Genomic DNA, 14,854 nt, shown 5'->3' with positions numbered 1-14,854 from the left:
ATTTTTCTTTACTTCTTTGTCCTTCACAAGCATAAATCTGACCTGCCAAGTTAAAACCAGTTACAGTCAAGCTTCAGGACTCTTGTTAAATCATTCCCCCATTATCTCTCAGCTTGTTTCCTGCTCTCTAGGCAGATCCTATACTAATGTCATTGCAGTCATAACTCAGATATACCCAACACACAGTCCTCAAATGCTGAGATATCTAGAGAATATGGCATTTAAAATGTTTAATTAAATAGTCTTTTTGTAATAGAGACAGTATTTCCTAAAAGTCAAAACAGCAGAACAAAAACACCTTCAGAGACTGCAAAGTCAGTTCTTTGTCTCAGCCACAATTTTAAGGCACTGGCAATTTGGGGTGCGAGAGATGTGTCCCATCATAATCAGACACTTGATAGCCTTAGTGATGGCTTCCTCAGTAAATCCAATAAGCTCCTTTTGCAGTTCGACTACAGCCTCCCTTTCCTGGTGAGGGCACACTCAAACAAGACGCAGCATCTCCATATGGATGAAATTAAGACCAGACCCCTTAGAAGCCCTGGCAGCTGCCACTCGGGTTAGGGCCTTGGCCCACAGGTGCCTTCTTGTGGCCACACCTGTACAGCTTTGTTTCAGCATCATATGGGCATTGACGACCTCCAGGGTATGTGTGGATAGCTCATTCTTATCTTCCAGAACACGTATGCTCAGGATTCCAAGCAGTCTGATTCCGTCTGATGACTGGAGGACGCCAAGCACTTTGGCCTACAGTCCAACTGGCAGTGAAATCACATACTGCTTGGCTGTCTGTCGAGCCAAGGGCTGCCTGGCCTCGATGGCTTTCGCGGTCATGTCATTGATTTTGTATATGAGGTACGGCGAAGCTCTCATGACCCCCATGATCATGCCCACGATAGAGACACGGTGAATTGCAAACCCCCTGATCTTAAACACATTGTCAACCTCAACAGCAGGAAGCAATTGGCTTATGCAGCAAGGCACAATGCTATGTATGCCGGGCCTGGCCAAAATGGTCGAGGGAAGCCCCAGGTCCTGAGCTCTAGCTTGCTCATGGCTGCCACTAGCCACACTAGCCGCATCACCACCAGAAAAGGTATCACTGCTCCCAAACCCTCCCTTACTCATCTTTTGAGGACTTGGCGAGGTTTGATGGCACTGAATTCAGTCATGGCTATGACTGAATGCCAGTGTTCAATGCCACACATTTTCTGAGCAGCCAATCAGCTACCAGAGGAGGCAGCTCCCAGATTCTCGCAAGATTAGAAAGGCATCTTTGATGCGGATTTTTTTGCCAAGCAGAATTTTCTAAATGGGAAATGTGCCAACTGCCCAGCAACTGTAATCCCTAAACTCGCGAGATTTGAGGCTAGAGAATCTTCGAGAGCTTGAAGCCCACCTGGTTTACAGAGTTCTGGGAAAGGCTAGGCTAAGTAACACAGAGAGAACTTGCCGCAAAGAAGGAGGAGGAGGAAGAGTAGGAAGAGGGGGAGGAGGAGGAGGAGGAGGAGGAGGAGGAGGAGGAGGAGGAGGAGGAGGAGGAGGAGGAGGAGGAGGAGGAGGAGGAGAAAGGGGGGAGGAGGAGGAGGAAGGGGAGGGGGAGGGGAGGGAGGAGGGAAGGAGAGGGGGAGGACCGGAAAGGAGGAGGGAAGGAAAGGAGGAGGGAAGGAAGGAAGGAAAGAAGGAAAGAAGGTTGGCTCATGAAAAAACAAAACCCCCAGTATGTAATATCAAGCACTATCTTTATAAACATACATTTGACTAGGAAAAATATGTATTAGTCTCTCAATTATTTAATACCACAATTTGGAGTGGTTTTTTTATTTTTATTTTGTATGTGCATCTGTGCAGATGTGTGCCCAAAATAGCAGAAGCCAAAATCAGGTGTTGGATCCCTCCAAGATGGGAGTTACTGGTGGTTGTGAGCCATTCAGAATTGTTGCTAGAAACAGAAGTGGTGTCCCTTGTAAGAGCACCAAACACTCTTTAACCGGTGAGCCATGGCTCCATCCCTGAATGCCTGAACTTCCACGGATTTTGGTTTTGTTTTGTTTTTGAGGGCTTAGTTTAACGAGTTTTATATACTACTGCCCAGGCAGACTTGGAAGTACAGGTAATCTCACAGACTCATTTAATCATGGCTAAAAACACAGACAAGCGTCACCATAAAAAGTTCATATCCATTTTCTTCCATTAGCTGTTCAATAGAACATGTTTGTGACTGTCAGTGTTTAAAATGGAAGGGCACTGCATCTCCTATTGATATTGGGAGTGCATTCTGGTTTCTGTTCTCAGATAAGGCATATCCATGCTAGGTATGGTGGCTTAGAATTGAGGAATCCATTCTAGGAGAATTATCCCACACTCCAGGACAGGCTGAGTGATGTTGTGAGTTCCATTCTAGTCTGGCATACAAAGGGAGATGGTACAAAATAAAAATTAATAAAGATCTCAAACATTTTAATGAGATTACTAAAACGTAAAAGCATACTATTTTAGAACTGGCAAGAAGCAACCACTGAAAAATTCTTATAGCCCAAACCATGTCACACCGTAACACTGTGCTTATTATGAAATTATAATTTTCCAATTTTGCCAAGTATAGTAGGATTATAAATAAATAATATATTGGAATTTATACCTAATTCCAGTTGAATGACTGAGATGTCAGTCGTCATTCTTGAAATTCATATTTCTATGTAAAAGGTATTGAATGCCATATATGCATCTTTAAATATAGGGAAACACAAATATAATTATAGTTTCTTTATATACTCTATTTTAGTAAATTCTGAACTCAAAATGGTGATAATTTAGTATGTAGACTCCAGAATACTACAATGTTACATTGAGATCTATTATTCTTCAAAAAGTATTATTTTGGGTATTACTAATTTTAAGTCTTCTTACTTTCAATAAAGAATTATTCAAATCCATTGTTATCAAGGACCTGCCTCTTAATAAACACCTGGAAGACAGTTAAATGAATGTTTAAAGTAGTAAGAAGTTTATTGATAGTGTCCATTTTTATTGGCAAAAAGTAGTTTGGTCTATTTCAAAGTTATAAAAATATATGTGGGTAGTCCATGAAAAACATAAATATAATATGAAATAATATATATATGCTTATATATATAATCACAAGTATAAAAGGAATTTTATGCCACTATAATTAATGTGTTTTGCATATAAATAATAATTATCTGGGTACACAAATAGACTAACAAGAAAATGTCAATATTTAACTTCTGCATTTAACTTCTTCTCAAAAAGGAAATAAATATTCAACAATTTATCTATAGTTTTAAATCAAACATTATTAAATATCAGGTTAGGTAAGCATGTTTTAAAATATTTAGAACCTGAAAATCAGATATTGCTCTTCTGTTAGATGATAATATACTTCTGGATGGAAAAATCATGAGGTTAAAGTAGCATATCTGGTTATACCAAATATCTATATAAAATGCAAAATGTATGAATCCTATCAAAATGATAAGAACCGCCTACCTGACAGGATTGCTGGTTAAGGAAACCCTCAGAGATTCCAGACAGTTGAGAAGTTTCTCATCTGAGATACCTGATCGCAATTCGTGAACATATTCTTGTGAAGACAGAGTGCATTCATGCTTGCTGTTTTTCAGGCCACCCTATAAAGCAAGCAGAATATTCCACTTTAAAAAGGAAGAAAGGGTTTCTTTTAAACCTTAAATGTAAAATAAAACACAGACATAAAAATAGCACTATGACATTTTCCAACAAATGTTTTAATATAGTCTTCTCACATAAACAATATTGACATCTCAAGCATTGAGTGCCAATTTAAAAAATAAAAGTAATTTTAATTACAAAAATAAAAATTATATCAATATTTTACTTTGTGTGAGTGCTATAGTCCCTCCCTCTTTTTTAAATATCATAAATGGGACTCAGGGTGTTAAACATGGTAGATAAACACTCTACATCCATGTTAAATTCCCAAATCAAAAATTCCTCAAAGAACTGAGTGAAAAGATTATTGTGTATCATACAAAATTCTCCTCAGTCCCTTTAAAAGAAAAAAAATTATATTAGCTGGTGTCCACAGCCTGAAAATTACACTGATGTGAATAGCAAGAAGTGTTATTGCCAGAGCTATTTAAACTTATATTCCACTTATTAGGATTAATATTAACTGTTTCTCCTCAACTCATAAAATAAACATTGTTAAATCAGGTTATCAATTTTGTAGTTGCGAGTTAACATTTATATTAAGTTTTATAAACTGAAGAAGAGAAATTTTAATATACAATATTATACATATCCTAAATGTATTGAAAGATAACAGAATATCACTATATTTTAAAAACAAATACAGTTATTAAAGTATAAAACATACAGTCTCCAATTAGCATGCTAATTAATTGAATCATTCTAAAGGATTTAATTCTCAGCTAGTCACCTGTTACAAACATGTTGTAGCACAATCTTTAAAAGTCATTGAATACGCTTATCAGATAGCAAGTAGGTTTTAGTTTAATTTTCAGTGTAAATAAAGACATTTCTAAAACTCATTAGCTCATCACAGCTCCTTAGCTTTGTCACCTTGCTACAACCATATATATATAGTTCATAGAAAAAGCTAAAATGAAAGTATCAACATGTTCACCATATTAATAAGTAATAGTTTCATCTTCCAGAGAAAGAAATCTTTTTGTTCTATTCTTAATTTTTTGAGATAGGATTTCTCTGTGTAGCTCAGGCTGTCCTGGAACTTGCTCTGTAGACTCAGTTGCCCTCAAACTCAGAGGTCCACCTGCTTCTGAAACCTCAGTGCTGGGATTAAAGGTGTGTGCCACCACTGCCCTGTGGCATAACGAATCTTAACTGCACAATTTCTATAATAGGAAAAAATTCTTTTGAACTAAAATTATAGCTTGATTATCATCTTCTAAGTTCACATAAATTATACTGACTGTCTGCTAAGAATCAAAGCAAGTTTCCCCATAGTGTCTGGAATTCATATCACTAGAAGAGATGAAAATATTTTCAATAATGTTCCAATAATAAAAAATAGATTGCCGATCATTTCATACTATTTGACTTTTCATTGGGAATCCCTCCTTAATGTAAACATTTACCAAATAGTCTAAATTTGAAATCCCATTAATACATTAAAGGCCTACAATTATCTTCCAACATGTCAGGAATATTACTTCCCAACTGTATTATGGCAATATTATCAGTATAAGTGCACTTAAAATGGTGTGTTTAAAGTCATTATTTGTGTCTTTTTTCTATTGAGAACATCATAATAACATTTTCTGAATTGAAACAAAATTAAAAACTAAGTACTATTTTTAATTTATCTATAATAATTCCAAAACAGCAGATGCACACTTTTATGATGAATTTTCTTGCTTTATTCCAAAGTCCAAGCTAAGTACAGAATGACCACATTTAATGCATAGTTAAGAAAAAAAAACGAAAAAACAACTAGATTTGAAAGGGTTTATGAATTCCTTTCATTGATCTACCCATCTCTATAACACCAATTATGTATAGCATAATTTTTATATTACACTTTTACCTTGGTAATTATCTATCTCACTTTCTATGGCACTACAAAATCCTTCAGTAACGATAGATGAAAATGATATGCTACACATATTACTCTGAAGACTAGTAATATAAAATACTAAACTTGACAAGTTTATAGTCAGATACTACATTCATGGAATCTTCAAATTTACTTTTTAGATAATAGGTCTCACTGATCCATTTGGGAAGCTTTTGTGTAGAGTTCTTTTATATTTTGTCTTTTATTCATCTGGAAGATCAAGTCCAAGTCCTCACTGTTGGTCTAATCAAAGAAGTCTCACCACAATAGTATTGTCATTTCCATGTTCAAAGTATCCTCATAATATGTAAATGATTTGCTTTACAAAAGTATATTATGATCCACTGCCTCACTGATGATAACAAAAGCTGTACCAGGTAAGAATATAGCCTGCACTACTCACCATTGCATCCACAGAACAAACCATCACTACATATATTCTGGAAAGATAGGTTGGTAATAAGCAAGTGAACGGATGATAGGCACATTTGAATATGCTAAGTTTCTAGGACCAGTTAATATTCATTGTTATACTGGTGAAGCACAAGAGATTAGCAAGGCACACTCTTGGGTGTGCTTGTGAAGGCCGTTTCAGTGACCATTCCATTCATAAGGGATGTGACCTACTCAACAGTATACTCTGTTAATGGATTAAAATTTTGAACAGACTATTATGAAAACAGAGGACTAATTTGAGGAAGTAATCACTGGAAGTGTGACTTAGAAAGGTATCATTTTTCTTTGTTTCGGTTGCCCATGGTGGAAACATTCATGTTCTGACATGTGTTCATGGATATAGTGAAGCTTCCTTCCCTCAGGTGAAAATACTTTCTGTGGTAATATTTTGTTTATGATCTAACAAATAAAGCTTGCCTGAGGATCAGAGCACAGAACTAGTAACACTAGTTAGGCATAGAGACCAGGCAATGGTAGCTCACAACTTTAATCCCAGCACTCAGGAGACAGAGGCTGACAGATTGTTGTTAGTTCAAGGCCACCCTATGCTGTATGAAATTGATCCAGACTAAAAGCGTAACAAATATCACACAAAGGTGATCTTAGTACTTGGGATCACATGCTTTTATAGAGTTGGAGACAGGAGTGATATGACTTAACAGAGAGAAGAATATAAGGCAGGAGGAGACAGGAGCACAATGCAGTCTAGGCATTCAGTCTGTTCAGTCAATCTGAGGATGCAGTCAATCTGAGGAGGCAATCTGAGGAAAGGGTCATCCATTTGGTCTGAGCATTGGTCGAGGTAAGAACTCTAGTGGTTGGCCACTCTGCTTCTCTGATCCCTCAGCTTTTACCCCCTGATATCTGACTCCGAGTTTTATTATCAAGACCAATTAGAACTCGTGTTAGGTCTTTCAAAGTCATAGCCCCAAACTCTGAAACTTGAAGCAATGTAGGACTCCCCTCTTTTACCTTTTGACTCATAAATTTGACAAAGTGGCCAAAAGTCTAACACACATTTGCTTCAAAATGTGATCTTGTAAAACTTTCGGGCACAAGATGGTCAGAGAAACTGATTTCACAACAAGTAAATTTAGATATCACTTGGCATTCCAAGGAAACTCAGAATTCACTACCTAGCTTGAACCATCCCCTGATTGTATCATCCTTTGGGCAGGAAAATGTACTAGTCTGTATAATATTTTTGCTCATGCATGTAATAGGCATAATAAATGTCTCTATTTAAGATGGTTCATATAAAGATATTCAAAAGATGACTTTGTATGTATCTTATCATAGATATAGAAAATGTTCACTCCACTTGCTAATGGAAAATTAATAGCATTACTTTAATGGGCACCAGTGGTCTTGGCTGACATGCTGTTTATGGACACTTCAACTAGCACATCATAATGGAAATCACCCTTCTGCACATCTACAAACCCACATTTTTAAAAATATGTTCTTAGTTTTTGTTGTCTTTTCCTTTTCTTGCGAGCAGGGCTCACTCTGTAGTATAGATTTCCCTTGAAATTACTATGTAGCCAAGGCTGGCTTTAAATTTCTGACAATCCGTCTCTGCAGGCACTCAAGCAGTTATGACTATAGGCATGACACCAACATGCTCAATTTTAGAAAGTTTAAGTTACATCATTTAGATACCTGGTTGCTATAAGGAATGGAAACAAGCTAATGTGTAAGAGAGAAAATCAACAGTTATAGAACAACATTTTCACCATTAAGAGTACTTTAGAGTTTTAATCTAAGTTTACGTTTGAACACTACAAAAACATGATAGCTTGTCAAGGTTAGAATGATTCTTGAAAATCAACTATTTAACACTATCATTACAGAAATAAAGAACCCAGCAGAGCATTGTGATGCACCTCATCTCAGTCCTTGGGAAAGAGAGGCAGGTGGATCTCTGAGTTCAAAGCCAGTCTAGTTCACATTGTGAGTTCTAGGACAGACAAAACTACACATTTTTTTTAAGTAGAATCTAAGGAAGAGCCAACTGAGCATAAGTAGTGTGGTTTCAGGACTAAAGTATAAATATTTTGAACTTCTGATACTTCATTTATCCTTTTCAGACTACTTTCACAATACTGAAAAACAATTGACGCAACAGGTATTTAAGTCTGAAATCTGTATTTAAGAAACATCATAGTGTGTAAGTATCTTCAGCATAATCACTATGACACAACATAATATTAAAGAAATAACCCTGAAACAAAACAGTGCAATAGATTAAACTAAATCTCACTGTACTTAATAGGCTGTAATACAAGAATGGCTTATTATTAACATCCTGTTCAGATACTGAACAAAGGCAACAACTAGATAATGGATGGATAATAACTGAAATTTTAATTAGTTGCTCTGTATGAGATTAATGAAAATTACCACTGTGCCCATTTGATCTTTAAAAAATAATGCAGACAAAGTCAGTAATTAGAGTAAAACGTGCTATTCCAAAGCTAGGTGAATAAAAAGCTTTCTTAATTTGAGGCCATTCCTTAATTTGAAAATCATTAGAATGTAGAAATTTGTCTGTATGACTGTGCTTATATTATTCTAAGATAGTACACAGGGAACTGAAAAGTATTTTAGGTAACATCCTCCCTTTACTATAAAATAGAATTGTAATATCAAAACTAGACAAGAAATATTTTTAAGCAAACATTCTAAGGATGCAGTAGAAATAACCACTTCTGAGATTAGTGACTTGGACCAATCTTTTCCTTTCATTTTTTAATGTAAAAATAGATGGACTTTTAATTTGGGAAAAGGCTTCAGAATTCTTATTTGTAAGCATCCCACACTGTGGACACTGGATGCAACTACATACATCTTTCAGGTATAGTATGGACACAGAAAGCAATTACTATCAATGGTGCCACCTTTAGAGAGGGCAATATTATCTTGAAGAAAATGGCAATACCAGTACTGCTTGTATTGGTTAAATTTTGTCAATTTGATACAATCTGCAGTCACCTGAAAAGAGAGAACCTCAAGTAAGGGACACTTCTATGAAACTGCCCTGTAGGCCTGTCTGTCTGTGGGCATTTTCTTAATTGATGTGAGAGGACCAGGCTGACTGGAAGTGGCACATCCCCTGAATAGATAGTATTAGAAAGTGAACTGAGTAAGACATGGGGTGTAAGCCAGTAAAGCAGAATTCCTCTATGGTCTCTGCTTCAGTTCCTTCCCACAGGTTCCTGCCCTAACTTCCTTTCGTGACAGACTTTAATAGGGATATATAAGCTGAGTAAACTCTTACCTTCCCAAGGTGCTTTCGTTCAGTGTTTTATCAGAGCACAAAGACAAGAAAGTAAGACATTGCAGTTGACTATGTGTCATACGTAAGTCAAGTTTCTTTGATTACTTTAACCTACCGAGTTTTTTATCTACTATTGTAGTTCTCAAAAATACAATACTGTAAGTTAGCACATTTCGAATTGTATCTACAAAGATTCCTGCATTATTCCTTATAGGATCCTACAACTTTAAAAATATAAACTGAAAACCCATTTCCTGTATCAGCTAAAGAAACACAAAATCAAATTGTCCTACACATATAAATCTAAGTATTCATTCCAATAAGGAGGATGTGGTATCATTATTAATTTTACTGTATTATTGAATATTTATATATCTTCTATGATATGAGGAAATATCTCTACCGAAAAGTGATTTTTATAATATATTCTAATTATGGTTCCCCCTCTTCCAACTCTTACCAGGTCATCACCACCATCCTACTCACCCAAAATACCTCCCGAAAAAAGTAATGAACTTACCTAATTAACTCATCAAACAAATATATAAAATGATTCTTAAATTACAGCATTTAAAATAATGTTAAATATAAGTATTTCTTCTAATGGCCTTAGTCTATACAACTTTAATGAATTAAGCATACTATGCATTAAACTCTTTTAATTGTACAGGAAATATAGAGGATAATATACTGCATAATATCCTTAAGGTTTATATCAAAAATCTGTAAAAAATTACAATCATGCAATAACATTATAAGGTGTCACTTCCCATTGCAGTAAACACTGTTTTCAATTAAGGTATTATCAGTGAGTGAAATATGCAAAATAAGAAAATATATAACAAATTCTAAGGCAAGAGAGCATTAAAAGTTTCTTGCAGCAGTGTGGAAACAAAATAATCAGTTTTTCAGATCACTTTTTCTCAAAAGTATTTTACTAATTTTATTAAAATGTGATAAATTTAAATGTTTAATGAAAGAAAAATAACTATATTGTTTCCTCTGGAATTATTCATTGAAGCGTTAAATATACAAAATATCTGTTATAAATTTCACAACAAAATTGTAGAGATCAAGCGTATCAGAAAATAAATACTTAAATCATTCCATGGGCCCATGTACTATGAAAAATAATATGTAAACCAAGAAACTATTAACATATATTTAACCAAGATCATGGATATATGTGTGTGCATATGTGTACAAATATTTTATCAAAACAAATACTCAACCATTAAGATTTGCTAGTGAAAGCAAATTTTTACACTTAATAATATGCAGTATTAGTCACAATGGATAATAGCCAATCACTGGATTTTTTTCTTTGGTATCTAGCAATAAATGGGAGGGCTGCTCTATACTTAAAACTTACTACTATCAAGCAACTATTATGAATAATGAGCATATAGTTTAATGATATAAAGTAAATCTTTCAAGCTATAAGATGTGTCTAGCATTTTTATAAGTTCTTATCACCACTCATACTACTTGAAGGGCAAAAGTAAAACCATTGTGCCTATCTTTAAACTGACAGAAGCCCTTTAAATATACCAGACAATGAAATGTAAACAGACAGAAAACAATCCAAGGGTTCTTAACCAGGATTAGTTGTATACAATACTATCACCAGTAGATTAATATAGCCAACATTCAGACAGCTCCATTCCCACAAGAGTCCCCCATATTACCGTTTCTTACCTACATCCATTACCCTGTCTGAAAGCCACTAATCTGTTTAACATTTCTAAAATTTTTATTTCTTAATGTTATGATGGAGGAAGGTCATTGGTTAATAAAGAAACTGCCTTGGCCCATTTGATAGGCCAGCCTTTAGGTGGGTGGAGTAGACAGAACAGAATGCTGGGAGGAAGAGGAAGTGAGGCAATCGCCATGCCTCTCCTCTCTGAGTCAGACATGATTCAGACATGATGAGGCTCCAGCCCAAGATGGACATACGCTAGAATCTTCCTAGTAAGCCACCACCTCGTGTTGCTACACACATTGTTAGAAATGGGTTAGTCAAGATGTGAGAATCAGCCAGTAAGAGGGTAGAGCTAATGGGCCAAGAAGTGTTTAAATGAATACAATTTGTGTGTTGTTATTTTCGGGGCACACTGAGGTACACGATCTCAAATGCCCAGATATTTTGAATGTGTGATTCATAGCTGTCTATCATACGTATAGCCGAATAGAAATTTGGGGTTTTTTTTTGTGAAATAAGTTGAGTTGACTACCTTACTCTCTACTCGTGAATTAATAATGAAGGTTTCTACTGTCTTCATGAAACAACAGCATGAACACAAAGTATCTGTTATAGGACATAGAGGGCCCGTCTTGTATTAGAATATTACCATTAAGCATGTAATGTATTCTCAGATCTGGCAAACAGTGAAAAGCTGACACCCAATAATGTCATAGCATAGTTCACATTCTGCTATGTAATGAGTAGAAAGAAGATTATCCTAACACGTGGTAGAGTATTAAGACCTTGATGAATCATGAAGCTATTTGAGGGGAAATTTTCAAAGACTAATAAATGCTATTCACTTAAAGCAAACTAAGCTATTTTGGTCAGTAGTCAACCACAAAGATACAAAGAATCAAACACAGTATGTTTGGAGATTTGCTAGTACATCAGTGAAACTGGAACTTGGGGCTAATAACTCTAAACCTAGAATTGTTGAACAGAGTTTAAGGGTTTCTGCTGCAGGTAAGGTAAGGTAATCTTAGAACTCCACAGTTTCATTTCTTAAGATGACCGCATTAAGCATAAACTAAGTTACTTACTACTTGGCTAATCATCTTCTAACCAAGTACAGCCACCTAATTTCTGCCCTTATATTTATATCTAAGATCATATTTTTCCTGGGAAGTGAAACATTCATCACTGATCACGGTGAAATAACCTTAGCATGAAAAAAATATTTGTACCAAAATAAACACCAAATGATATCACCACATGCTGCCTGTACTCATTAGAATTTAACTGCAGATCAGACAGGAAGCACAGGTGGCACCGCTGGGTCATCCTGTGTGGCATTGTAGGCACAGAGAGTCCAAAAGTGTCTGCCTTGCAGTCTAATCACAGTATGAATGGAAATTTAAAGTCAGAAAATAATTTAGCACTTCAAAGTGGGCTAATTTAAATTTTATTGGCTTATTTATTTATTTATTTATTTAAAGAATGACTGTTTAGTGGTCAAGGACCAATGTGTTCATGTGATAAAAGTACCACAGTTAGAAGGAAGAGAGAATCATTGAAGACACAGGACAGTTTCATCTCTGTAAGTGGGCTGGAGTGCTGGACCTATAAAGACGGAAAAACCAACATGTTCTCCTTGTTCTCCAAGGTGAGGCAGCCTTGTGATGTGCTAATGCCATCTGCATGTCATACATCAGCAAACTGGGGCTTGGAAAACCCGAGCAAGGCCACAGTACAGACAAAGAGAACCTGAAATTAGATCTCAGGTCTATCTAACTATAAGGCGTGTGTGATTAAACATTTAATACTCTTCCTCCTTTGTAGTAATAATAAAGTGGTGTTCCAGAGGACCAAGGGACTAAATGTACAACCTGAGACACCAAGTCAGCATTTACTTCTGGTCCTCAATTTTTTTTTTATTGATTTTTTTTGAGCTCTACATTTTTTCTGGCCCTCACTTTTAAGAAGAACTGGTGGAGGGCGATGATGTCAGACTGGGCATCAACCTGATCAAGTGAAACGAATAGGTGACAGAATAGCAGTTCGAGCAGTTCTCCTGTTTCACGCCTTTAGATAAAAATCAACTAACAACTGTCCACAGGCAAGATCCCCACAGGGAATGACTTGGAAGTAAGACTGTAACACTCCATTGTACATTAGAATAAAGTCAAGCTCCAACCCTAAAAGATGAGGTTAACTTTCTATCCCTTTCACCTTGACTATTACACACAAACACAAAGTCCCTGTGGATCCATGGTTTCCAATAAGCAAGGAAGATCCAGAGGGGGATGTTCAACTTTTGCATGACTATAGGAGCCTTTCTACTAATCTTAAAGAATTCAACAACAACCCCCCAAATAATCAATTCATTACAAAGAAAACATATATGCAATTAAAATCCAGACAAAAAGAATGAAAAAAAATTTGTCAAAAGAAAGCACAAAAATGGTCGATAAATACATGGAATGAAAAGTTCAACATCACAACCTTATAAAGAAATGTAAATCAAAATTACAATAAGTTATTTCACTCCGGCAAGAAAGGTTTATTATAAAAAAATGTATTATCAAAAATACTAAATGTTAAGAAAACTATAATGAAAGGGTCCAATGTACACTGTAGTGAAAATGTAATTGTACACCAATTATGAACGTCATTATGTAAGAACACAAAAAAGTAAAAAGAGGACTGCCATATAATCCAGCAGTCCCATTATTGCATACATATCACATGAAAATCCATATGCAAATGATATATCTGTATTCACATCACTACTAAAGCATTATTACCAATCATCACAATAAAAAAGCAAACTAAATATTCACTAATGGATCAAATTCTTCAAAATATACATACACACAATGGGATACTATATTGAGACATAGAAAGGAGGGAATTCTGTTAATCGCAGTAACATGGAAGAACAGGAAGAAATTAAACATAGTGACATAAAGCATGCACATAAAGACAAAATCTTCATGATCTCATTCATGTATATAAAATACAGTTATTTGATAGAGATTGAAAGTAGGATGTTAGTTACCACAGGCTAGGGTACTTGGAAGTGAATGGGATTGGAGAGATATTAACCAAATAATACATGCCTACAGAGAGACAGGAAAAGTAAGTTCAAGAAATCCACTGTAGGACATAATGGACAATAGAATATATCTTTAAAAAATTCCAGGAGATTTGTGGTCTTACAATAACTCTGAGATAATGCATTTGTTAATTAGCTACACTTAATCATATATATGCTACAGAATATCATACTGTATAATATAAATACACAAATTTTATATGTGGATACAAAAAAAATAGGAACAAGCATGGTGATACACTTCTTTGATATCTGCACTCAGGAGGCAGATACAGACAGATCTCTATAAAATTTAAATTAACATCATCTACATAATGATGTCAAGGTCAGTCAGAGTTACATAATGAGATTCTGTCTCAAAAATAAATAAATAAAAAGAAGCTCATGGGTTTTAGAGCATTTGCTGTCATTTCAGAGACCTCATCAGTTCTTAGAGACACATGACATCTCTAACTTCAGGTCCAGAAAACCCAATGCCTTCTTCTGCCTTCCACAGGCACCAGGAATTCATTTGCTACACATACATATGCAGGCAAACACACAAAGATATAAAATAAAAATAAACCTTTTGTCTATGTAAAATAATAAATAAATTTGAAAACAAGAATATGTAAATATGGCATACATCAAGAACACAACATGGAAAAAGGCACAGAAAAAAATACTTCCTATATGGGTAATAATGAGTGTGTGTGTAAAGGAGGACAATTTATTTTT

At 35.3% G+C, this 14,854-nt stretch overlaps 1 protein-coding gene across 3 annotated transcripts in view; it reads right to left on the bottom strand.

Moving 5' to 3' along the window:
* Nucleotides 1–14,854, bottom strand: part of Diaph2 (diaphanous related formin 2) — a 736,918-nt gene that overhangs the window by 553,037 nt on the left and 169,027 nt on the right. For all 3 annotated transcript variants that reach the window (XM_075958584.1, XM_075958587.1, XM_075958586.1), the window contains one exon: nucleotides 3,511–3,650. In XM_075958584.1, the coding sequence (XP_075814699.1) occupies nucleotides 3,511–3,650 (140 nt within the window). The remainder of the gene's footprint in view (nucleotides 1–3,510; nucleotides 3,651–14,854) is intronic.

Source organism: Microtus pennsylvanicus, chromosome X (genome assembly GCF_037038515.1).
Source record: "Microtus pennsylvanicus isolate mMicPen1 chromosome X, mMicPen1.hap1, whole genome shotgun sequence".
NCBI classification, from domain to species: Eukaryota; Metazoa; Chordata; class Mammalia; order Rodentia; family Cricetidae; genus Microtus; species Microtus pennsylvanicus.
The sequence above is the reverse complement of the archived record's forward strand: the minus strand, read 5'-3'. Positions and strand labels throughout refer to the sequence as shown.